Genomic DNA, 27,242 nt, shown 5'->3' on the forward strand with positions numbered 1-27,242 from the left:
GACGCTGGCACCTTCCCTGCGGACGCTCCTCATGCTTGAGAGACGCTGCTGGGACCCAAGAGACACGCTGCTGGGACCCGAGAAACTCTGCTGGTGCCCGAGAGATGGCTTCATAGAGGGCTGCACATAGCATACTCAAGTACAAGAGTGGGCACTGTCCCTCCTGCATGGCTACCATTACTACTATTCGCCAGTGAGCATTTTGCCTTATTTAAACTGACAGAAACCTAACTAGCAGTATTATTTTATTTTATTATAGTACTTAAACTGAAATGATGATCTTTCTGTCTATAGCAGTCAAACAACATGTATTACTTACTACTTGGCCTTTGTTAAACAACAAGTTCAGCACTCTTGCCATGCAATACTAGTACCGTATTTAAAATTTCTGTCTGTCTGCACTGCAGTAGATCTGACTTGTAGCAAAAAGATTTTATATAATTGAACTGATTAAATATGATTTGATTTGAAATGGAATGGAATGGATTGCAATTGCATGCTATTTTTTGAGCTATTCTGTAGCTATAAAATGTATGCGCTTGTTGTCATTGACTATAGTTATACTACACATGACAGCAAGCACATGAATTTTTTAAACATGACAGTATGCAATAAATATAATATAGTTATTTAGTATAACTTATAATACTAGTATACTACGCTGACAAAGTGTCAAATTCAATGACAACAAGCACAAGTTTATAGTATACTACAGAATAGCTCAAAAAAATAAAATAGCATGCAATTGAAAACTGCAAGCAATCCATTTCAAATTACATTTAATCAGTTCAATTATCTTTATCTTTTTGGTACAAGTCAGATGTACTGCAGTGCAGACATAACTACCTTGCATGGCAAGAGCTGCACCGTAAACAAAAGATTGGTTAGTTTTTTATTTTTTAAAGCTGTCTTCTGGGGTTTAGCTTTTAAATTGATTTCATCCTTTTTTTCCCCCCTCAGATTTCACTCCCGCTATAAAAAATCATTCTATGCTATTATTCTGCGCTACCAGCAAAGGTGGACCATGTCTGCAGTGTGGAAATATTTTAAAGTTTCTGATAAAGACCCCAAATTTGCAATCTGTAGTCTTTGCTCAGAAGAAATTTCAAGAGGGGGTACAGTGCCAAGGCATTTTTCAACAAGAGGTTTGATACACCACCTGAAAACACCACATCCAGTTCAGCAGGCAGATTATAAGAAAACAGCGCCACTTTCAAAAAGTGCCTCAGGCTTAACACCATCTGTGGCCACAGTCTTTGAAAAGGTTAAAAAATATGCAAGTGACATTCCCAAAGTTCATGCCATTACAGATAAAATTATGGAATTTATTGCATTAGACGACCAGCCATTCTCTGTTGTGGAGGACGTTGGATTCCGTAGGCTCATGCAACATATTGAGCCGCGTTACTATCTACCAAGCAGACGCTACTTTGCAGATACCGGTCTACCTGAATTGTTTTGCAGTGTTAGAAAACACGTTCATGAGCTCATGACTACCGACATCATAGCAATCAGTTTTACTACCGACATTTGGAGTTCAGACGTCAGTCCAACGAGCATGCTTAGCCTGACAGCGCAGTGGATAGATGACAAATTTCAATTGCAAAACATCCTACTTAACGCACGTGAGTTTGTTGGATCACATACTGCAGCAGCAATATCTGATGCTTTAAAAACCATGCTTGGGACTTGGCACATTGAGAAGTCTAAAGTGCATTTGATTGTCCGAGATAATGCACGGAACATGGCAAAGGCAATGGAGGACAGTGAACTTCAAAGCATACCATGCATGGCACACACGCTACAATTGGCTGTGAATGAAGGATTGCTGAGTCAGCACACCATATCTGATATCGTATCAAAAGGAAGAAAAATTGTGGGTCACTTTAAGCATTCTCCACTTGCTTATTCCAGATTACAAGCTTTGCAGATGCAGTTTGGAATGGCACTGAAACGACTGCAGCAAGTTGTAGCCACTCATTGGAACAGCACCTACTATATGCTACAAAGTCTTTTTGAACAAAAGCGTGTTTTAGCTGCATACATTGCAGATTACGAGCTGCCAGCAACACTGAGTACACATCAGTGGACGTTAGTTGAAAATAGTTTGTCTCTTCTATCTCCATTTGAACAGTTAACAAAAGAAAAAAGCTCAGCTAATGCTTCCATTGCTGAAGTTATCCCCTTGATTGCTGCACTGAAGCGTCTGCTTGGAAAAGAGGTAGAAACAGACCATGGCGTAAAAAACGGGTAAAACCACTCTACTGGAGGCCGTAACCAAACGGTTTCAAGACAACGAGTCCAACCCTCTGTACTGCACTGCAACAGTTCTAGATCCTCGAGCATTACTTTAATGTGGAGAAAAAGCAGCGTGCACGGGAAATGATACTGGCACAAATGGAGGTGGGGGAAGCATCTAGTGAAGGAGTTTCGAGGTGTCGCACAGAGGATAGTGAGAAAGAGTCGCATACAAGTGAAGAGGAACACACTCCCTCCATATCTGATATGTTTGAAGAAATTTTACACAAATGCACCCCAATCCATAGTGGTGCCACAACAAGTGCAGATACCCAACAGCTGGACATTTATTTAGCTGAACAGCCTATTGCCAAAAACGACAATCCCCTTGAGTACTGGCGCATCAACAAAGAACGTTTTCCCTTGCTTGCACAGATTGCGCGCAGATATTAATCTGCCCCAAGCACCAGTACAGTGAGTGAGAGACTATTCAGTCTAGCATCTCATATTCCTATGAGAAAGCTGAACAGCTTTTGTTCTTAAAGCAAATTTGCCACTTTTACTGAAATAGATTTAAAAATCCATAGCATAGACCAGTTCATTTACCATGTTGAACATAGTAAATTAATTGGTATTGGACTGTGCTATTGGACAATTGGAACATACAACATAGTATGACTGACTACCTAGCATGTTCCAATTGTCTAGTTGTGCTATGTGTTGGTTGTTCATTGTAGTTCTTTTACAGTTTTTTGCACTTCAATTTAAGAGAGAACTCCAGCTTTTGACTGTATGTTCTGTATCTGTGGCTGTCTACATACTACAGTACTATACCGCACTGTGTTCTGGGTGTAGGCGGTGACTTCCATAAACAGACTAGTCTACATTGCTTGCTGTGATTGGCTGAGCACCGCTGCTGTAGACTAGTCTGTGTTCCACTTCCAGGATGTCTCCGCCCATACCCGGGGTCGGAACACAGTGTGGTCTACTGTATGACTAGTATGTATATAACCCCCAGCTACATACATACACTTTTATATGGCACATCCAGCCGCTGACACCTTAGGGAGAGAACTTGGGGGAAAAAACTACTAGTTCTCATTTAAGTTGAAAGAAAATAATAAAATAACATTTTTATTATAGCATAGCAGATAGCACTGTACTATGTTATATTTACAGAAACTGTGAAACAGAATAACGGCCTTCTGCCATATTTCTGTTATGGTTAGTTGAGAGAGTTGTTATTTAAAGTACTACTTACTACTTATACATAGTTTTGTTCTGTTGTTGGGCCAAACTATGTCATTGTCTCTCCCTAAGCTGTCAGCCTGCTGCATTTGCAAAACTGTATGTTCTGTTCTATATCTGTGGCTGTCTACATACTACAGTACCGCACTGTGTTCTGGGTATGGGCGGTGACTTCCATAAACACAGACTAGTCTACAGTGCTTGCTGTGATTGGCTGAGCACCGCTGCTGTAGATTCGCGTCGACGCAATATCCGGCTCACATTCTAACCAGTGATGTTGTTTCCTGTCTTCTGTGGAACGCACGCTACTAGTGGCGATCGCGGAAGTAATCTGAATTCCTGTTTGCAGCTTCCATCTTGTGAGTAGCGCTGCTATGCGCACCTGAATTTTTTCCCTACGGTACTTCACCATATTTTCTTCCTTTGTTTTTGGGTGGAATATGATGTCCTTCATCTCCAAGCACGTATACCATTGGCAACGATCCAGTTTCCATCCTATTTGCCTCTAGAAACTGCAACATTTCAGGTGACTGAGTGTGTTCCTATAGGTTGAAGGCTTGAAAGCCTACCATCGCTGACCAGCAGAATTTCTTTCAGGGAATCCGCACATCATCTCAATTTATGTCACTTTTTTGTGTGCCAAAATATTTTTAGTCACAGTCACTTTTGTGCAACAGTTGCGATTATTTTATGATTATATTAATATCATTCCAGTGATTATATTTGTATCCTTTAATTATTTTTCACAGTGCACATCTAGTTTTCGAGTGCTGTTTAAGTTGTCAGCGCTGCATTTATTCGTCTTACACATGTGAAGTCTTAGCACTTTTTTGCAGCAGCGACAACAGTTTTTAGTTTTCAATTAATATCTATTTGCACCTTATTAATTTTGTAGTGTGTCTAGTTTCTAGCGCTGCATTTATTTATTTATTGTATGTTCTGTTCTGTATCTGTGTATACTACAGTACCGCACTGTGTTCCGGGTATAGGCGGTGACTTCCATAAACACAGACTAGTCTACATTGCTTGCTGTGATTGGCTGAGCACCGCTGCTGTAGACTAGTCTGTGTTCCAGGATGTCTCCGCCCATACCCGGGGCCAGAACACAGTGTGGTCTACTATATTGACAAGTATGTATCTAACCCGCAGCTACATACATACACTTTTATATCGCACATCCACCCGCTGACACATTAAAGAGGAGTTCCACCCAGGGGCTCCATTAAAAAAAAAAAAAAAAAATTAAAAGTCAGCAGCTACAAATACTGCAGCTGCTGACTTTTAATTGGACACTTACCTGTCCCTGGGTCCAGCAATGCGGGGGATCGAAGCCCCGCTCGTCCCCCCCCTCCACTCGTCGGCGCGGCATTTCAACTGTGGGCGCCGGGCTGTGGCTTCACAGCCTGGCACCCACTGCACATGCGCGAGCGGCGCCGCGCGCCGTGATTGGCCGCTCAATCACCTGGGACCTGTAATGGGTCCCAGATGATTGACAGGAGGGAGGGAGCAGAGCCGAGCCCTTCCTGTGCCTGGGGGGAAGTGATGTCACCAGCCCAGGCAAAGGAAGAGGCAGACTACGAGGGGACCACCTAGCAACAGGCATTTAGAGGTAAGTAAAAAAAAAAAAATATTCAAATTTTTTTTGTTTTTTTTTGTTTTTTACAATTTTTCAGTTAGTTTTGTTTTTTTGGGTGGAACCCCACTATAAGGAGAGAACTTGGGGAAAAAACTACTAGTTCTCATTTAAGTTGAAAGAAAATAATACAATAAAAATTTAATTATAGCATAGCACTGTACTAGGTTATATTTACAGAAACTGTGAAACAGAATAACGGCCTTCTGCCATATTTCTGTTATGGTTAGTTGAGAGAGTTGTTCTTTTAAAGTACTTATACATAGTTTGTTGAAGTTCTGTTGTTGGACCAAACTATCTCATTGTCTCTCGGCTCTCACCCTAAGCTGTCAGCCCGCTGCATGTGTAAAACTGTATGTTCTGTATCTGTGGCTGTCTACATACAGTACTATATTATATACACTATACCGCACTGTGTTCCGGGTATGGACGGAGACTTCCGTAAACACAGACTAGTCTACATTGCTTTCTGTGATTGGCTGAGCACCACTGCTGTAGACTAGTCTGTGTTCCAGGATGTCTCCACCCATACCCGGAACACAGCGCGGTCTACTGTAGGACTACGTATGTAACCCGCAGCTACATACATACACTATCGCACATCCAGCTGCGGACACCTTAGGGAGAGAGAGAACTGAATTACTTGCTCTAATGTAAGTTGGAAATTAATAAAATATAAAAAAAAGTCAGTCTTTGGCATTTTTATATTATTATTATTATATTAATATATTAATTATTATAACTAATATTATATATTACTATTTATTTTTTTTATGCCCGTTTTATTTGGTATGGTGGTGCAATTTGCACTGACTGCAGTCTTATTTTATTTTATTTTTATCACTGTCCAATTTTATGTGGGTTACTTTTTATTGAAGTACTTTTTGACATTACTGAATTGTAGTATTCTTTTCTTCATAAAATTAAAGATTAAGTTGAATATAAATAATATAACGAATATGAATGTAACACAATTTTGTAAATCCAATAGTTTTTTTGGGTATTAAAAAAAAGCCTATTTCGGTGCTTTTTCGGTATCGGTTTCAGTTTTCGGGATAAAGGAAGATTTATTTTCGGTATCGGTTTTGGCACCAAAAAACCCATTTGGTGCATCCCCAATAATTGAGTACTCTTACGGAATTGTATGGACCCCCAGCCAGTGGTCAATCAAGCGAAAAAACTGGAAAAGTAGTCACTTCACAGGAACCAGCATGAGGGATGAACAGCAACACCGTCTCAACACCAAAAAGCATTGGGCTCCACGAGTCATGAAAAAAAGAGAAATCACCACACAGCATAAAATCCTTAAGCTAGAGTTTTCTTAAGTAAAGTAGAACACTTACATCAATATAGATGAATAAAGGCACTGTAAAACGATGTGATCACAAAGAGTTTGAAGAGAGGGCAATACCATGGAGCAAGCACAATACGACGACGCATTTCGTCCACTATTCCAGATGACGTCTTAGTGGATGAAACGTGTCGGATTGTATCGTGCTAGCTCCATGGTATTGCGCTCTCTTCAAACTCTTTGTGATCATCATTTTCAGTGCCTATATTCATCTATATTGATGTAAGTGCTCTACTTTACTCAATAAAACCCTGGCTTAGGGATTTTATTCTATGTGGCGACTTCTCTTTTTTTGTGACGTGGAGCCTAAGCCCCGGTTCACACAGGGGCGGCACGACTTGCAGGTCGCCTCAGCGAGGCGACCTGCAAACGACTTCCGCGGCGACTTGCAAAACGACTTCTGTATAGAAGTCTATGCAAGTCGCCCCAAGTCGCCCCCAAAGTAGTACAGGAACCTTTTTCTAAGTTGGAGCGACTTGCGTCGCTCCTATTAGAATGGTTCCATTGTACAGAACGGGAGGCGACTTGTCAGGCAGATAGGTCGCCTGACAAATCGCCCCTGTGTGAACCGGCTGTAATGCTTTTTGGTGTTGAGACGGTGTTGCTGTTCATCCCTCATGCTGGTTCCTGCGAAGTGACTACTTTTCCATTTTTTCGCTTGATTGAACCCTTGCCACTGGCTGGCGGTCCATATGATTTGGTAAGTGTACCCAATTATCTTGTTTGGTGGTGGCTGCACAGTGGATGGGGAATTCATTTCATGGTGGTTTTGTCAGTTATTGGCTCGCCTCTCTTCAGGCGCTGTCAGCGTAAGGAGAGGATTGCCGATTACAATTTAAACAGGATTTTCTGGTTATCAGCTGTGACTGGACACAGTTGATCACATGGTAAAGAGCTACTGTGTATGGCTCTTTACACACAGATATGTGATTAGCTGCACCTGAAGGACGCAGCGATCACAGATCACTGCTGTAGTGCGCCGCAGAGAACACGGAGGCAGCGCAAGCACGTCATATGATCACGGCAAAGTGCGACCGTGCTGTAGCCGTCATTCGGCTATAGTGTAATGGATGTGACTTTGAGTGTTATGGTGAGATTGCACCTGTTTTCAAGAACTGGAAACAAGACACCCTATTTAGCTATGATAGTTTGCTATTCCCTTATATAGATACAACCCAGCTAAAAGCTTATACTTTGTCACAATAATGAATCTGTATATCTTGCGGTCCGCATACGCTTGTCTTATTTGATTTTTGATTTGATAACAAAATATCCGGCTCACGATATATTAGCCAGAGTCCAGGAAGTAATAAAGGAGAAGTATCAATCTACTGAACTCGTGTCTGTCTCTGTCTCGTGTCTGTAATTTACTTCAAGTGTGCACACTTTTACATTGAAGATTAATTTGGCCAGGGGGACAGAAACAAAAGTGCCGAACGGTTCTGGTTCGGTCCAAAACATTTGGCGCCCAAAACGTAGGGCTCAAGATTGGCCCAAAAGGACAGCTGAACTAGAGGACACTGAAAGAGGACCAATATACGGGCGGACCGGAGCCTGATCAACTCTGGAGAAAACGGTAAGACATTTTCCTTAATTTGTCTACTGTTTGATCCGTATTTGGTTAGTTTCTGTCTCCGCATCGGCTTCCCGTGCTCCACAAAGACAGGTATATAGCTTGTCTCGAGCCTATTTATATAGTACAAACCTGCAATTGTTTCTGACCCACCTGTATTTGGAGTGTTTTGTTTTGTTGGAGTCTGTACTGTGACGGCTGTTGGGAAAAAGGGATTGATTATATAGTCACGGATGAAATTAGTTAACGTGGTTTAAACTTCTCCTGGGGAAAAGGAACCAGGAGAGGGCGTCAGGACGTGGTTAAACTTCTCCTAGGGGAAATAATTGTACGGCAAAGTACGGGTAACCAGGAGGGGGTGTCATATACGCCCAGCGGTGGTGTGGGGATCCCGTGAGATCTGAGCAATCCTGTATTCCTCTACGGTTGTCACACATTGCTTGTTGTTGGTTGTGGGTCACATTTTTGTTGTTGGTGGTAATGTCATGTCCTAAGTGTGTTTGGGGTCTGTTATTTGGGATACATGAAGAGGGTTGGGGGTTGATTGAAGTGGTAGAGCCAGGATATATGGCTGAGTCTCTTGGTTACAAACCTCTACTACCGGAGGCCCCACAAGTAATGGTATTCAGATTGAATGTACATTACCCGGTGAAATTCGCTCTTGGCAAGTCATTGGAAGTTATTGAGGCTGAGGCTACACCAGGGAACCAACAGGTGTCCCTTACAACCTCAGCAGCCAGAACAGTACGAAGAGATAGAGAAAACTAGAGTGAAAAATTTGGGCTTAGTGTTGGGACATGTAAATGATGTTTCAAGTGGTTCGTTAAATATCAACTGCTGGTGTTTCATGTCTGCTCATTAAGTGTCTTATTAGAGATCTTCTCAGTTTCTCATCTCCACATCACTACTGTGTATCTCTATTCAGTTCTCTTTTTCTCTCTCTCCAGTGTCTTATTAGAGATCTTCTCAGTTCCTCATCTCCAAATCACTACTGTGTATTTCTACTCAGCTGTCTCTCTCCTGTGTCTCATTCTTGTTCAAACCTAAGAATTGTGACATGGGACACAAGTTAGCGAAGCCAAAAGAGGGCAGTTTGGCCTGTGATTTGGTTTTAGAACGGGAGGGAGAGGATGCTGTGAAAAAGGGAAAGAAATTAGCAAAAGTGTGTGGGATTGATATGCATTTGGGTGGGAGATTACAAGTAGACGAATGGCGCAATCTCTTGAAGAGAAAAAGGGGTTTGCTATCAGACCACGGCCTACTGCGTACAGCAGACTCCAGGTTTAAGGTTGCAAAAGCCATTCATGAGGAAGGCTGGATTGAACAAATCAAATCAAAATGGTTGAATTGTGTACGTGTACAAGAAACGAGGAAGCTAAGTAGTCGGCCACAGCCCTATAATGGCGTCTGGTCCCCAGGAGGTAGATACTGCCCTTCGTCTACCACCCCTCTGTTCTAAGTGACACCTCCCCCTGTGGCAACACGCCCTATGCCACCGCCCCCTAAACTGCCCACACCGAAACCCACCCACATGTTTCCAGTGATGGAACATAGTAGCAATCAATGTAGCATTTTAATTAAATAAATAATTTATGTATAGGGTGTCTTGATTATTTCAGTCTGACTTTAAGGAGTTTCTCTAATAACAGGAAATGTAGCAAATGTGCTATATTTATGCAAATGGTTTTAATTGTGTTTAAGCTGTATTAGCAACAATTGGGGAGTTTAAAATGTTCAATTTCAATATTTAACAGTATTATAAATAAAGAGGAAGTTTATATATTCTGGGCGTTATGCCAGAAGAACGAAAGAGCAAGTGCTTTCCTTGCTTAAATCTATATGCTAGATTTAGGCCCCATTCACATCTGAGCGTTTTGTATTCTGAAAAAAAACAATTATTCTGTATGGAGATGGTTCACATCTCCATTCTAAAACGCCTGAAGTCAATATGTGTACAAGAGTTCACACAAGAAAAGGCGATTTGGGTTTTAGCGTGTTGAACAGAGCGCATAGACACATGTTAGCTGCCGCATTTATTTCAGGTCTTAAAGAGTCAAGCCGAAAGGGTCTGAGTACAACCTTGGAGCTTGAGACGTTGTTGTTAGTAGTTATTGGGTCCAGAATCTTCACAGAGCAGTAGAGAGTAGCTCCTCTCATTATGGCCTCTGACACACCCTATCTGCGCCCACCAGTACCAACTCCACGTGTTTGCTATAACTGCACAAGACCCAGCCACTCCAGAAGGGAATACCAAAGCCCCCGGAAAATCACCCATAGTCAACCAATCACCAACCATGGTCCACATGAAAGCGCCCAGTACCAGGGACATGACACCCCACCTCGTCCACCACCCCACCCCACTCCAGATCATATGGACCTTCTCCACAAGGATTCAGGCAAGCCTGTGTCACCTGCCAGCTACACCTGGACTGTTATGCCACAAGATGCCCAGAACTCCCCTTCCCAATTCGCCAAGGCAATGGCCCTCATTCTGGACACCTGGATGAAGTTACACCCAGACATTGTACTTCTTCAGTATGTAGATGACCTCCTGCTTGTAATTGCCTCAATCTTCTCTGAAAGCCTCCTCCACTACCTGGTTGAGCAAGGTTGCAAGGCCTTAAAGCAAAAAGTCCAGAAAGAAGGTGATTTTCCTAGGCCTCTGCATCTCCCAAGGCACCTGACATCTCTCGGAAGAAAGAGTTGCTGCAATCAAGGGCATCCCCTTGCCTCAAGGTCAAAAGCCCCTTCACGCCTTTCTAGGATTAATCTCCTACTGCCGTTCTTGGATCCCAAATCCAGAAGCCTCCCTTTCGATGCAATCCCTTTATGATGCCCTGAAATCCGACCCTTTCCTGCTTTCACCAGAAGCTGTGGACAATTTTGAAACTCTGAAGGAGATCCTCTCAACAGCCCTTTGGGCCTCCCAGACTAAAAGACTTTCAAACTGTTTGTCTCAGAGAGTACCAAGTACAGCCCTGTCCCCAGCAAGACACCTCCTCAGACTCCAGTGTGCCTTGCTTCTCCCCGATAACATCACCGTCCTCCCATGTGATACCCTTAACCCATCCACTCTGCTTCCACTTCTCGAGGGGGGAACCTCTATGGAGAATAATCCTCATCTTGCTGCTTATAACTGCTTCGAATTGATGACAGACCCACAATCCCTGGCCTTGAGAATCCTGACTTGACAATACTGGACGGTACCACACAGGATACGCAGTCACCACCGAAGATACAGTTCTTCAAGCCTCAGCATTACCCTCCTTCATGTCTGCCCAGGAAGCAGAACTCCAGGCCCTAACTATGGCAGAAGGACATTTTGGGATCATTAGGAAAACCAGAGGCCCTACTCCTCCCAGCATAAGTGGCTATACTTAAGGTAAAGACGCACGGCAAGCTGGTTTCCCAAGAAGCACGAGGCAATCACCTGGCAGATACCGCTGCGAAACAAGCTGCAGATTGAACCTGAGAAGTGGTCAGCAGAGTAAATGCACCTATCCTGGATGATACTGTAGAAACCACTATGATTCTACAAAACCCTCCTGTAAACAGGACCCACCTCAGGGAGCAACAAGAGACAGCTGACAAAGAAGAAAAAGAAGTGTGGATCGAAAAAAAAGGAGCCACAGAAGTTGAAGGAATCATGGAATTAAATAAGAGACTGTGTCTGTCACGTAGGCCGGAAGCCTATCCCGTTACCAACATGATGGCAAAGACCACAGCTTAAAGACTTTTAACAGAAATAGTGTGCAGATATGGTGTCCCAGAGGTCATGGAGAGCGATCAGGGGCCGGCTTTCACTGCCTCAGTAACCAAGGAGATATGGACAGCTTTAGGTAGGGGTCACACTAGCTTTCCACACCTCATACTGTCCTCAGAGGAGTGGGAAGGTGGAAAGATTGAATGGCACAATAAAGTCTAGAATGCTGAAAATGTCTCAGGAAACGGGAATGAGTTGGTTAGACAGCCTACCCATTGCCTTTGCCATTGCCTTATTCAGTGTTAGGTACACTCCAAGGGGAAACCATGGTCTGTCATCCTATGGGATATTGTTTGGTTCAGCCCTCAGTCTAGGTTGTTATTTCCCACAACAGTTGCAGATCCAATCTGATGTATTAACTGTTTTATCTCGAGAATTAACCCGTATCCATTCGGAAGCGTTTTCTTCCATTCCTGATCCTGAGCTAGATACTGGAACGCACAAGCTGGTTCCTGGTAAAGAAGTTTGTGAGGAAACACACCCTTGAACCCAGATATGATGGTCCTTTCCAAGCCCTTCTGATTACCACCACATCAGTAAAAGAGGCCGGAAGGAACTCGTGGATACACGCCTCTCACTGCAAGAAAGTCCCTGTGCCCGAAGAAGAGGCTGAGGAGACCAAGCCATGATCCTGTTTATCCTTTTTATTGGGATTGTTGTTCAGGCACAAAAAGTATCCATCAAACAGAAAGATGGCATAACTCAATTCTGGTATAATTCATCCAACACATATATTGCCACGTTCATATTCCCTTATTAAATACTTCCAGGTACTGATTACAGTGTCCGGTCCAATGAGAGAGCAATAGGCCCCAAGACTGTGTATGTATGTGTCACTGACACCTACTGGGGCAACAACTATGATTCCTGGGGAGCAGTAGGTTGGAACACTGGGGATGAAAAATGGGGGTACAAGCCCGAAACCGCCTAGAATAGAAAGGACAAAAATGGGAAGTCACTCTTAGATAGAATGACAATCAACAAGCACACAGATCAATACTTCACCAAAGAGTTCAGACTGACCATTGAGAATCCCAGCCCAGGGGACAGTGGGACCTATGTATTGGGCATTACGGTTTTAGAAAACCTTTCCAACTGAAAGACATGTTCAATAACCCAGAGTGGACAGTTTCCCAATCTACATCCAACCCTAACCCCCTAAAGCCTCACATGCAAACATTAGGGGACATGGTGGCCATAGCAGACCCTACCTCTGAGGACACCATGGCTGCAGAAACCGGTTTCTCAGATGTTAACTTATGGCTCGAATGGATGAGGTACAATGCAGGGAAGCACAATAAGACCAATTCCTATGTGTGCGGGGGGGCTAAACCACATCTGGGAACAGTGCCCCTTAATGTACTCCCAGAAGGTGAGACCTGTGTCCTTAGCTTGTTTACCAACACAACCACTCCCTGTGTGAGCATTGGAAAAAAAAGAGTACCTTCCAAAACCGTATGGTCTTAGACATGCTCCTAGCTGAAAAGCGGGGTGTATGTAAGATGATCCCCGAGACCAGCACATGCTGTACTTACATCCCAGACAACACCGGCCCAAATGGTAAAGTGACTTTAGTTATCCAGAAACTTGAGGACTTGTCCAAAGAACTAAAACAGAATTCAGGGCTCACCAACCCCTGGATAGTATTGTACCTGGATAAAGGCAGGATGGCAGGGATTATTGATCCAGATAGGAATAGCTATCCTGGTAATGGCGGCTATAATCTGCTGTGTTCTCCCCTGTACCAGGAGGTGTGTGGAGAAGGCTGTTGACCAAACTACCCCCACATTCGTGAACCAAGAGATACCGGATGATGGTGACGATGTCTATGTAGGCCTTGATGAAAATTATGATGACAATTATGTGTTACAGTCACCCTCCCCCGAAATGCAACACCGTAGGGCTATAGGGACAGATAGCACCTGGCCGCACTCCTCCAGCTGTATCGAGGGGGGTAGTGAACTAGTCGCTGCTCTTTCTCTACATACGGCTTAAAAGAGTTGCAGAGGGGGATGGGCTGGGTGTAGGTCTTTCAGTGTGAGGGACAGTTTTGTGAAATAAGCATTTCAAGGGGGGAACTGTAATGGATGTGACTATGAGGGTTATGGTGAAATGCCTATTTACAATATAACCATATAGATATAAGTGCTTACTTCAGCCTCTACCATATTCAATTAGATGTCTGCCAGCTTACCCTCCCCCTTTATGTGGAACAGAACTGCAAGAGTTAAGAACAAGTTAAAGAAGATTGCACCTGTTTTCAAGAACTGGAAACAAGACACCCTATTTAGCTATGATAGTTTGTTATTCCCTTATATAGATATAACCCAGCTAAAAGCTTATACTTTGTCACAATAATGAATATGTATATCTTGCAGTCCGCATACGCTTGTCTTATTTGATGTTTGATTTGATAACAAAATATCCGTCTCACGGTATATTAGTCAGAGTCCAGGAAGTAATAAAGAAGAAGTATCAATCTACTGAACTCGTGTCTGTCTCAGTAATTTACTTCAAGTGTGCACACTTTTACATTGAAGGTTAATTTGGCCAGGTGGACAGAAACAAAAGTGCCGAACGGTTCTGGTTCGGTCCAAAACAATAGCGTGGTCGTGAAGTGGTTAATACAGCTTTAAAGAGCCTCAACACACAAAATGCACCTGTACTACTTCTGGGAAACTAGGGATGCACCAAAATTTCGGCCGCTGAAACATATCGGCCGAAAATGGTGTTTTCGGCACATTGCAGAAAGGTGCCGCCCCCCCTGGTGCCGCCTATTGCGGGGTGTCTTCCTGGCTCGCCCCAGCCCTCCCTCCTCCTCTCCTCCCTCCCCACAGAGCGGCAATCTCCATGTGTCACAGAGCTGAATTGCCCGGGCGGATGCAGTAACAATGTCCCGCCTCCTGTGACAGACGGCACACTGATCCAAAGGCGGGACATTGAATCAGCGTGACGTGATTACAGGAGGCAGGACATTGTTACTGCAGCCGCCCACGCAATTCAATTCACAGCTCCAGGACACACAGAGATCGCCGCTCTGATCCGGGCACGGGTGAGGCTGCATCCAGACACTGGCAAGCTGCATATGATGAGCACTGGCAGGCTGCATGAGGGAACAGCGTGTGCCCAGGGCAAGCATTACTTGCAGAGTTTTATCCGCAGCTAATCCACAGATTTTATGTGCCCAGAGTGCTACTGCATCTGGAAGCGTTGTTTGTTCGCCTCTGAACATGGCAAACTATCCACCTCTGGCCGCCTGTGTGAATGTAGCCATGCTATATAAAACCAGGTCACGGGCCAAAGGCTGTATACACTCCCTTTATTGGCCATAAAAAAAAAAACAAAAAAAAAAACCAATCTTGATTTTGACCCAGCTAGGTTTTTATCGCCATGTGATAGAATGGGGAAGGGTTAAGTTGGTATTGCTAGTAGAGGTAAAGATATGATCATTCCCAATAGAAGTCTGTTGGAAGGAACCAGGTTGCATTCTTGGGGCCAGTTCACACCAGATGCAGTTTCATGTGCTTTTTTTTTTTTTTTGCTCAAAATGCATGCACAGTGTTTTCCATGTATTCCAATGGTTGTAGTTCACACCATGCAGACTGTTTCTGCACCAAAAACTGACTGCATGGTGTGAACTAGAGCCATTGGAATACATGGAAAAAACACTGTGCATACATTTTTTTATCAGGCAGGCTGCATCTGAGGGGAACTGGTGAGGCTGCATTGATCTCTTGTATCATGTCTGCAGTCTCTGATCATCTCCTGTAGCATGTCTGCAGTCTCTGACCATCTCCTGTCGCATGTCTGCGGTCTCTGACCATCTCCTGTCGCATGTCTGCGGTCTCTGACCATCTCCTGTCGCATGTCTGCGGTCTCTGACCATCTCCTGTCGCATGTCTGCGGTCTCTGACCATCTCCTGTCGCATGTCTGCGGTCTCTGACCATCTCCTGTCGCATGTCTGCGGTCTCTGACCATCTCCTGTCGCATGTCTGCGGTCTCTGACCATCTCCTGTCGCATGTCTGCGGTCTCTGACCATCTCCTGTCGCATGTCTGCGGTCTCTGACCATCTCCTGTCGCATGTCTGCGGTCTCTGACCATCTCCTGTCGCATGTCTGCGGTCTCTGACCATCTCCTGTCGCATGTCTGCGGTCTCTGACCATCTCCTGTCGCATGTCTGCGGTCTCTGACCATCTCCTGTAGCATGTCTGCAGTCTCTGACCATCTCCTGTAGCATGTCTGCAGTCTCTGACCATCTCCTGTAGCATGTCTGCAGTCTCTGACCATCTCCTGTAGCATGTCTGCAGTCTCTGACCATCTCCTGTAGCATGTCTGCGGTCTCTGACCATCTCCTGTAGCATGTCTGCGGTCTCTGACCATCTCCTGTAGCATGTCTGCGGTCTCTGACCATCTCCTGTAGCATGTCTGCGGTCTCTGACCATCTCCTGTAGCATGTCTGCGGTCTCTGACCATCTCCTGTAGCATGTCTGCGGTCTCTGACCATCTCCTGTAGCATGTCTGCGGTCTCTGACCATCTCCTGTAGCATGTCTGCGGTCTCTGACCATCTCCTGTAGCATGTCTGCAGTCTCTGACCATCTCCTGTAGCATGTCTGCAGTCTCTGACCATCTCCTGTAGCATGTCTGCAGTCTCTGACCATCTCCTGTAGCATGTCTGCAGTCTCTGACCATCTCCTGTAGCATGTCTGCAGTCTCTGACCATCTCCTGTAGCATGTCTGCAGTCTCTGACCATCTCCTGTAGCATGTCTGCAGTCTCTGACCATCTCCTGTAGCATGTCTGCAGTCTCTGACCATCTCCTGTAGCATGTCTGCAGTCTCTGACCATCTCCTGTAGCATGTCTGCAGTCTCTGACCATCTCCTGTAGCATGTCTGCAGTCTCTGACCATCTCCTGTAGCATGTCTGCAGTCTCTGACCATCTCCTGTAGCATGTCTGCAGTCTCTGACCATCTCCTGTAGCATGTCTGCAGTCTCTGACCATCTCCTGTAGCATGTCTGCAGTCTCTGACCATCTCCTGTAGCATGTCTGCAGTCTCTGACCATCTCCTGTAGCATGTCTGCAGTCTCTGACCATCTCCTGTAGCATGTCTGCAGTCTCTGACCATCTCCTGTAGCATGTCTGCAGTCTCTGACCATCTCCTGTAGCATGTCTGCAGTCTCTGACCATCTCCTGTAGCATGTCTGCAGTCTCTGACCATCTCCTGTAGCATGTCTGCAGTCTCTGACCATCTCCTGTCGCATGTCTGCAGTCTCTGACCATCTCCTGTAGCATGTCTGCAGTCTCTGACCATCTCCTGTAGCATGTCTGCAGTCTCTGACCATCTCCTGTAGCATGTCTGCAGTCTCTGACCATCTCCATGGTTGGAGACTGCGGACTGAATTTTCTTGAGCTTTTCTTACACCAAAGGTGCCAATAATGGCCAACAATAAATTCATATTAATTTCAATTGATGATATTAAAAAATTGAATAAATATAATTGTATATAAAAAATATTAAACATTTTTAAAAACTGTTTATTTTCAGTATCGGTTTTCGGCCTAGTGTATTTTTTATTTTCAGGTATCGGTTTTCGGCCTAGTGTATTTTGCATTTTCGGTATCAGTTTTAGCACCAAAAAAAAACATTTGGTGCACCCCTATGGGAAACAACACCAAAATGCACATATACCATGTGGTAAAACATGTATTTTAATGTGCGGTAGTGCGCAAAGATTTAAATCCAGCCTAAGGTGCTTTGTTTTGTTTTTTTAAAGTATCACTCTAACATCTCATTCAAACATTTACATTCAAAACGAAAAAAAAAAATTATATATTATTGCAACCTTTCACAGAGTGTTCCAAACCATCCACAGAAATTACATGGTCTGAATTCTTGTTTGGTAAAGCAGTACTGGAACTATCTTCATACGAATCCTAGGGGAAAAAAAAATGTTTTTCTAAAATAGGGTTTAATATGGAACAAAGCATCAAAGTCATTGTGACGTTATTTAAGGCCACGTTTACACCTGTAAATTGGCCTGACAGCATTTACATGTGAGAACCCCAGTGGGGAGATCCTGGCAATAAGCTGCGGGATGGAGCCCCATTGATTGGAAGCAATGGGAATCTGCCAACTCCTGTAGCCAATTTCAGCCAATCACAAATAATTGCTATACAGCGATCACCTGCCAGTGATTGGTCGTAGACTCAGATTGTCCGCTGGGGTTCTCAAAGGTAAACACTGTCAGGCCAATTCACAAATGTGAACTAGAGAAATCCTATCATACAGACTTTTACAAAAGGTGAGAACTATCAATAGATCTGACGATTGACAAGGTGAAAAGAGCAAGGTTATCCATTAAGGGTAGACATACAGATGCAATGGCTGGGGCAAGTAGGGCTTCTCCAGGGGTGCAATATTAAACTATCCATTCCATCAAACTGGATGCATGACCCCTGACCCCCTGTCTAGACAGTGCTGTCTGGCCCTGTGCTGATCACATGCACCCTACCAAAAAAAAAAAAATACAACACTAAACAATACACAACAAACTGTGCATGTGCAGAGTGCCCCCAAAGTGGTGGGGGAGCGATGGTTCCCCATACCGGATGGTTGGTATGAGGCGCCATCGCTCATGCACCAGTGGACTGAGCCGGGCTGGGTGACATCACACGCCGACCTTGGCTGGTGCGGGCGTTCCGGTTGGGAAAAGCTTATATAAGGCGAGGGTTGAAGAGGACCCACTAGACAGCAGCGGTGGTCGCCTCTCGCAGGTGTGCTGGGTAGGATCTCGAATGCTGGTATGCTTCATATATGCATTGTGTTGATCACCATTTATCCAGTTGCCTGCACTAGTCTTGTATCTAGCCATTGATGTGGGACTTTGGGTCTCCTTTTTTCCCCATGTAGGTCTGAATATATTTTGGAGGCCTTAAGTACTTTTATGGTGTTGCCATTCCAAGTTTGTGTGGCCACTAGGTCCCATGTTGCATTACCATTGAGTTTTGTGGATTGTTGATCCATGGCCCCTTATTGTGAAACAAATGCATAACATATTTTAGGTGAGCTGTGAGCATATGATCGAAGTCTATATTTACATCACTGTGGCACTAGGACCTTGTGGTGATTATTCATACATTCCCTTTTAGATACATCTACTTTAGGACATCATTGCGATCTACCAAGAACATTAATCGGAGATTCTCCTTAATTTCCCTGCTCAGCATTTGTTTTCTCAAGCCAGTGTGGGAGAAATGTGGAGTCCTGACTTTAGTATGCAAGTATAGCAGACCACTTTTGATGTAATTTACATTACTTTGGTGACAATTTTGCCTACCACCAGTACTATTTGGTAGCATTATTATTTTTTAGATTGTGGTTCTCGCTTGTATGCATGTCCCCGCATCTGCCTTAGTACTTATAACTAAGCTATCCTGTGTTGCGCCTACTCTCCTATTTAATTACTCAAATTTTGGAAGTGACACATCCTCGATTCTGATTTTTACCAATGAGTGCTGTTATACTGATATGTGTATATTTATTACTGTATTTCTATCTATCTAGTAATTATACTTTGACTCCTAAAGAAGCGTTTATTCATGAAACATGTTGAGCTATATAAAGCTTGAGGTTTTTGATATATTGATTCTCTTCTACTGTTCAAACTAAAGAGTTTTTACTTGTTTAGTTGAATAAAATTGTAATTTTAACATATGGTGCCTACAAAGTCCATATTTCCTTCTAATTATGATAATTTTCGTTATGTAGTTTAGGACGTGGCACAGTGTAATCTTTTTGTGCACATCAAGTACCACCCTGGGTTGGTGTACTGGTATTTAAACAATGAATTAAGTCCAAGAAGGTGCATGACATCTCCTTAGCTTATCTCTATTATTTACATCTGATAATGTTATTGCACTCCCGGAAGACAGCCTATATTTCTGGAACCCAAAGCTTCTTCAACATTACTGTAGAGTCGGCGCAGCCTTGAAAACATACTTGGTAGTGAATGGTGTTTTTCTGGATGTACTGGCTCCAGGGATCGGGTATTTGCTCATCTGTTCCTTTAAGAGATGTTCTTGAATTAATCTTTAGTAAGTAGCATCCTTGAGTCCCATACCTTTGTATCATTTCTTCATATATTGTATCAGCCCTTAGGAAAAACAGACAATAGTAAAAACAAACTAAAGAAAACCATGACAAATTAAAAGGTCCATTACAAAACATTTACCATTTCCCAAGAAAATATAACTTTTAGTGCTCCTATCCATGGGCTTTGAGCTTGTTTTGATGTCATTAATTTGACATGAGTTTGATATGCTTCCACAAACATGCAGAATTCATTGACAATTGTATTTTGAAATCTAAGGTGCTGGGCTACACATACATTTGCATCATCAAATATAATGAAATCCACCAATGATAAAGGCATAAAAAACCCATGAAATAACACTCAAGATACTAGTTCTACTGTGCTGCTGTGGTTCTCACACCAGGATGGGTCTCCGACACCAAACAGACATAGCAGAAGGCTTACCGGAGGAAAATTACTCTAAAATTATAGAGAAGTCCAATAGCGCTCTAAACAGTAGTGGCCAATACTCCTCCAGGCTTCTTGCTCTCAGCCACCGAAATTGGCATCAAACAGGAGTATCACTTTAAACCTCCATCTCCACTGGTTGCTCCAAACAGGTATATTATATGTCACTTGAAAAATACTGTCAATAATATAAATACATGCCTATAAGAGGTGTCTGAATGCACAGTATGTTTTTGGAGCCCACCTCTGCATGTAGGGAAATTTGAGTTGTTTCAAGGAGGTTTTGCATTCCTATACTCTTGTATGGGAACACAAAACCCTTTTGACATAAAGCAAAGCCCATTTAAAAAGGACCTTATATAATTTAATGTGTACAAGACCCCTTTCACACTGATGCCTGTAAAGCGCCTGAAAACTGCCTCCCATTCATTACAATGGGTGCTTTCCCAGCCGGGAGGTGCACTTGCGGGATGTTCGGAAAAGTCCTGCAAGGAGCATCTCTGGGGCTGTATACAGCGCTCCCAAACTGCTCCTACCCACTGCAATGAATGGGCAAGTCTTCGGAAGCCCTGCAACACAGGAGTTTTTAATCCCTTCTTTGGGGTTAAAAGCGCCCTGCTAGTGGCCGAAAAGTGCAGCTTAAACAGCGCTAAAGCGCCACTAAAACTAGCGGGGCTTTAGCGCTAACACAGCTGCGGCCCCAGTGTGAAAGGGGTCTAAGACTCAATGGGGTTGAGTCTTAATGGAGTGCAAAATCGGTTCATGGTAGCCAATCAGCATCTAACGTCAGCTTATTAAATTAAGCTGACAAAAAAAAAAAAATCTGATTGGTTTCTATGCAGAGCTGCAACATTTTGCATTCTCCAGTTTTAGTAAATGAACTCCAATGTCTACACACATCCAAAAATGTAAAAAGGTCATCAATAACTACTGTGAAGTTACATTAAATTAAACACAGATCTCTTTGTGAGTAATAGATTAATATCAACAACTTACTTTTTCTCATCATTACTACTGACATCATGCAGTAGAACATAATACTTCAGAGTGTTGGGTGTAAACCACTTAGGATAGTTATAGTCATTACTGTGTTGAATCCGATGTTGCTCTTGAGATAACTTGAGAAACTGCTCCACAGGTTCTGGTTCATGTGAAGAAACTACTAACATACCTGAATGGTTTGTTAAGTAAACACTTGAAGCTGAAATGTAATCTGCTTATATTCTGCCTTCTGTTGTTGTCGTTAGGGTAGAGGAACTTGACTGGACTGCACAGTCCTGACCTCAACACAATAAAACACCTTGGGGTTGAATAAAAGCGGAGACTGCGTGCCTGACCTCACAAATGTGCTTCCGGAAGAATGGTCAAACACTCCCATAGACACACTCCTAAATCTTGTGGACAGCCTTCCCAGAAGAGTTGAAGTTGTTATAGCTGCAAAGGGTGGGCCAACTCAATATTGAACCCTGCGGACTAAGACTGGGATGCCATTAAAGTTCATGTGCGTGTAAAGGCAGGCGCCCCAGTACTTTTGGTAGTATAGTGTACAGGCGGTCCCAGGGTTACACACAAGATAGGGTCTGTAGGTTTGTTCTTAAGTTAAATCTGTAAGTCGGAACAGGTACATTTTTTAAGTGTAGCTCCAGCCAAAATAAAGATTTTTAAGCTTTTTGGATAGCATAGGGAATGTTTAATACCCCTGTAACGTTTGTTTTGCTGTCTGTGCCCCTGTACAGAAGATTTCACCTCACTTTCTGCCCCGGAGGAGAAAAATCAATTTGGTACTGAAAATAAATTATTCCGTAATATTCTGAGAGTCCTAGGACTGCTAGATAGGGTGGAGGGCTCTAGGCGGGGCGAGATTTGCTAAAATCTTTTTAACCACCCTCCTGGGCCTTCTGCCCACAATTGTAGTTGAACTGGCGCACCAGGTTCCCCCTACTCCCTCAGTTCCAGAGGCACCACCACACCTATTTCTCTTTTGGTTACTTAGCTACAGGGTTTGTGACATGCTATTTGCTGCAACCAGAAACAAACAGGATCTAACTTATGAAAACATTAAAATCTCTTTTGCCTAACTATTCTCTGCAAATCCAACAGTTATGCTCCTTTACAGAAGTTCGTAAATAACTCAGGGATAAGAGTCTGAAGTACAGCCTACTGGGCCCCCAGCAAACTGGGAACCAAGGTTGGAGAAACGGTCTGCTTCTTTGACAATCAGGCAGCTGCCGTTCTACCTGGCTTGATATTTCATCATGTGTGGGATCTGGGGTTCCTCTACTTGGGGCTCTCATGTCCGTAATTATTGAGTCACTGCAGGCATTTGTGCCTCTTGGCGCCTGTTTTTCTTATGTTTTCAATTGGAATAGCTTGTGGTATATATTTATTTTTGGAGAGTTTTCAAAATGTCCAGTTTGCATGAGGCCTTGAATGTTTAAGTAGATTTTTATCTTTTTAGTAAAGCCACTTTGTATATCCGATATCATTCAATTATTATTTGTGGTCATGTAGGCCCGTGGGTTTTTTCCATCAAGCCCCCCCCCATAATAAGTTAAATGAACTGTAACCATTTTACAGTTCTTGTATCGGGTCAAGGCCTCAATACAGTTGAGCTCTTGTTTTTCATTCCGGCTGTATACAGGTAGTATTAGCACGTTTAGCACCAAGGATGTTTTTGTGTAGTTTTGGTTGTTTTTCTGTTTTGGGGTGTGTTGGCTCGTGCTCATTTTGCAGCCCTTAAGGGTTTATCCTCTATTGTTCGCTGGGGTCTGTCCCCCTGTTAGCTATCACTTCATGACTTCACAAAACCCCATGTGTTGGAATATTCAGGGCTTTAACTCTAAGTTCAAATGGGCCTTAATGTTTCAATATGTGAAACTTTACGCTCCACATTTTATTGTTGCAAGAGACAACTCATGGGTAGCAAAACTCCAGCTCTAAAAACAAAAAACGTGGGTGCAGAGTGCTTTCCACGCTACGTACTCCAGCTTCTCTAGAAGGGTCTCAGTCCGCATCAGTAAGTCTCTTCCTTGTGTCATTGAAGATTTCCACACTGACCCCTATGGTAAATGTCATAGTAGTTCTCAGCTTATGGAATCAGACACATTTTAATTTATTTGTATATACCTCCTTCCTTTTCAGACCACCTCCTTTACGCTGTTCTTAAGAAGGTGACCTGTACTGCCCAGCAAAGTTATTGATCATGGGAGACTTTAATCCCAGCCTTTCTCCTGATCTAGACAGACCCTCCCCCACAAAACATAACTAGCAATCTTTCAGCATAGGCTATGGCTGCTGACCCTGCAGAGGCCTGACGATGGAAACACCCCTCCAGTAGAACTTATTCTTGCTTTATTACTCTGCAGAATACCTCCTCTCATTCAGACCTAGCTTTAACCATTCACTTCCTGTCCCATAGCCAAACAGGAAGTGAGAGGAAATTTCTGCAAATGAAGGGAATTCCTTGGGGACCCCCAGGTCACCAGAACTAGTGTCCCCATTGGAAGATTTCCTCTATTACTTTTCTGGGGACAACTCAAAATATGGGATTTTTTTTTACTTTAAATTATAATGGCAAACAGAACAAATAGAGAGGGTGAATCTCCCCAACAGGGGCACAGACAGCAATAAAAAACTGACAGGAGTTCTAATCCATCTCCTATGTATCCAAAACTAAAAAAGAAAAAAAGTGTTTTGCCTTTAGTTATACTTTAACCACTTCAATACCAGGCACTTACACCACCCTTCCTGCCCAAGCCAATTTTCAGCTTTCAGCGCTGTCGCACTTTGAATGACAGCTACATGCTACACTGTACCCAAACAATTATTTTATCATTTTGTTCCCACAAATAGAGATTTCTTTTGGTGGTATTTGATCACTGCTTGGGTTTTTATTTTTTGCACAAATAAAAAAAGACCGGAAATTAAAAAGAAAAAAAAAAAAAAAAAAAAAAAAGGTTTTCTTTGTTTCTGTTATAAAATTTTGTAAATACGTTTTCGCCTTCACTGACGGGCACTGAAGAGGTGGCACCAATGAGGTGGCACTGATGGGCACTGATGGGCATCACTGAAAGGGAGACATCTGGCAGGCATTGGTAATGGGCACTGATTGGCATATTTTGGGCACCGACTGTCATCCCTGATGGCCATGGGTGGCATACCTGGTCATCCATCTGTTGTGTCATCCCTCGTGGTCCAGTGTAGGCATCCGTGGGGGAGGCTGCTCTGATAATCAGCGCAGACCCCCCCGTCAGGAGAGCCGCTGATCGGCTCTCCTCTACCTCGCGTGTGATTGGACATGGCTGATCACCTGGTAAAGAGCCTCCATCAGAGGCTCTTTACCGAGATCGGTGTAGCGGTCTGTCAAACTGACACGCTGCATCATCGATTGCCACGCTGCGCACGCTGGTAGTTATCCTGAAAGTCATCATATGACGTCCAGTCAGGATAACTGAACCCCTGCCTGGCAGTTATTTTGCTATAGGCTGGGCGGGGAGTGGTTAAGGCATTTACCTGGGGTCAGTATATTCCCTTAATAGCAGGTATTAGGTCTCAACAAGCCTCTGTTACACAGCACCTACAATAGAGGGTGGATGCACAGGCTGCCACCTTCGCATCCTCCCCTACTGCTATTAATTTTGACCTTCCTTTGTTTGTGAAGAGAGATGCATTTACATCTGGCTGAGGTCACAAGATTAATGTCTATAAGCGAAGCTATTTATTTCATTTTCGTGGTCAGCTCCAATTTTTCTAACATTTATACATTTGTGACACTGTACCCAGTTTATCACTTCCCATACATAAACTGCAAAATAAATCAGACTGAAAAGGATACAGGCTAAATAGTGGTTTAAGAATTCATGATCCGAAGCTGGCATGGACTGGAAAAAACTCTCTCGGTAGGACTCAAACCATGGCGTAGTTGCTGAAAATATGGAAATACACATAAAGACCCCACATTAAAAGTCATAACACCTGAATAGATTGGGACATTAGTAGGGTGTGGATACAGACTAAAGCTGGGTATACACTGGTGGATTTCTGAACATTTGTACAAAAATTCTCAGTACATTTGACAGCTTGATGAATGTAATCTGAAAGTACTTAATTTAATTTGCTTTTAACATCGGATTTAGGAGTAAATTGACTTTACTGAACAAAAACCACATTCACAGTTAGAAATTTGTTCATTAGAGAAAAAAAATTCTACCTGCACCTTCAAATTTTATTGTCATTTGACCCCACTGACAATTAAAAAAATCGAACAAACGTGCTTAAAAAAAAAAAAAAAAAGTATTCAAACGAAAACCTACTAGTGTAGAACCAGCTTAAGTGGATTAAAAAAAGACTAATTGACCATAGAAACAAACACTGCAAAATGTGGAACATTTGTTATGGTGCAAAAAACAAACAAGGAAATCTGTATTAACCAACATATGATCAAGTCACCATGGTTAGCAGTACTGAGTAAATAACGAACTTAATTTGGTAATTGCTTTACAAAACACCAAAAAAAGGCAGTTCGATAACAAGCAAATCAGATGGCAGTAATCATATAGTTTCAGTTAGTCATTTTTGTTCATAGCAAACGGATCACTACATTCAGGCCTCATGCACACTTTAGGCCCGGTTCACACATGTGCGGTGCGAACTGAAGCTCCAGTTTCCCTGCGAAGAGACAAATCAGTTGTTCAGCGTTTCACGTCAGTTTTTGATCAGGATCAGGATTATATCAGGATTTTATCCTGTTCACAATATAATGCATCTGCGAATCAGATGCGTTCCCATAGAAGATAAGGGCGCTTGCAATTCGCACCGCAATGCCCACAAAACGCACACGTTTTTTGAGCAATGTAGAGTGTGAATACAACGCACATATGTGAACCAGCCTTATTTAAATGAACGTATTTTAAAATGTCATGCGAATTGGATGCGGTGTAAGCATCCAATTTGCGTAGGTGTGAACTGGGCCTTACATTTACAGCTTCTGTTTTTGCCTTCAGATGTTTTTCTGCAGCCAGTAAACGCCCCAGCATGTTATTCTATGTGTCCATGCACACATAGGCTGTTATCAGCATTTTTTGGTAGGGGCGATTTTTGGCTGGGAAAAAATCCCCAGAACTAGTGGGTTTGCAGAGAAGTTTTTCAGCTGTAAAAACGCTCTAACTCTGAACAAAGCTGACAAAACACTAAAAAACGCAGCTATTCTGCGTCTATGAGCCCTTTTGAGTCATAAGCTTTTTTGGGAGTATATGGGTCACAGGAGTGCAATTCGTTTTGCACTCCTGTGACCCGTTTTCAGCAGAGAGCGGGCTGAAGTCCGCTCTCTGCTGACGTCACAGGAATCCGTTCAGGCACCACGTCATCACGATAATAAAGTCTGGATCCACCAGTAGCCTGGACTGATACCCATCTCAGCCACTCAGCGAGTCACTGAGAGCCTGAGACGGCCGCTCTCCGCCCCCTCCACAGCTCCGCGCTCCAGTAAGCGCGGGGTGGGGGGGGGGGGGCAAAGGGAGAGCTGCTGATTGACAACCAGCAGCTCTCTGCTTGGGGAGCGGAGAGAACCAAGCTATCTGCTTGGTTTGAGCGAGGCAGTGGGGGACAGATGCAGCATCAGTCCGATGCTGCATCCACCTAGGTAAGTATGATTGGGGGGGGGACCCATACTTCTCTTTGAAGCAGAAATTAATTAGGTGAAATTCTAAATTTTAGAATTGGAATGAGAGCAAGGAGGTGAATAAAAGGTCTCCAGTGAGAATAAATGCTCTGGTGACAACTGTCTAAAACGGAGGTTCTCCTTCGCAAGATTTCCTCACCGGTCCAGTTGTCTACAAGACAGAAGGTGAAAGGGAAAATCTCCCTCAGAGGGTACAGGCAGGAAAAATGAGACAGA

At 43.4% G+C, this 27,242-nt stretch overlaps 1 protein-coding gene across 2 annotated transcripts in view; it reads right to left on the bottom strand.

The window, feature by feature from the left end:
• The window catches only part of TRAPPC8 (trafficking protein particle complex subunit 8), a 156,204-nt gene that overhangs the window by 85,396 nt on the left and 43,566 nt on the right, over positions 1–27,242 (bottom strand). For both annotated transcript variants that reach the window (XM_073631521.1, XM_073631519.1), the window contains 4 exons: positions 25,182–25,271; positions 21,344–21,518; positions 19,807–19,960; positions 17,651–17,741 (listed from right to left, as the gene is read on the bottom strand). In XM_073631521.1, coding sequence (XP_073487622.1) covers positions 17,651–17,741; positions 19,807–19,960; positions 21,344–21,518; positions 25,182–25,271 — 510 coding nt within the window. The remainder of the gene's footprint in view (positions 1–17,650; positions 17,742–19,806; positions 19,961–21,343; positions 21,519–25,181; positions 25,272–27,242) is intronic.

This window comes from Aquarana catesbeiana, linkage group LG05 (genome assembly GCF_042186555.1).
Source record: "Aquarana catesbeiana isolate 2022-GZ linkage group LG05, ASM4218655v1, whole genome shotgun sequence".
NCBI lineage: Eukaryota > Metazoa > Chordata > Amphibia > Anura > Ranidae > Aquarana > Aquarana catesbeiana.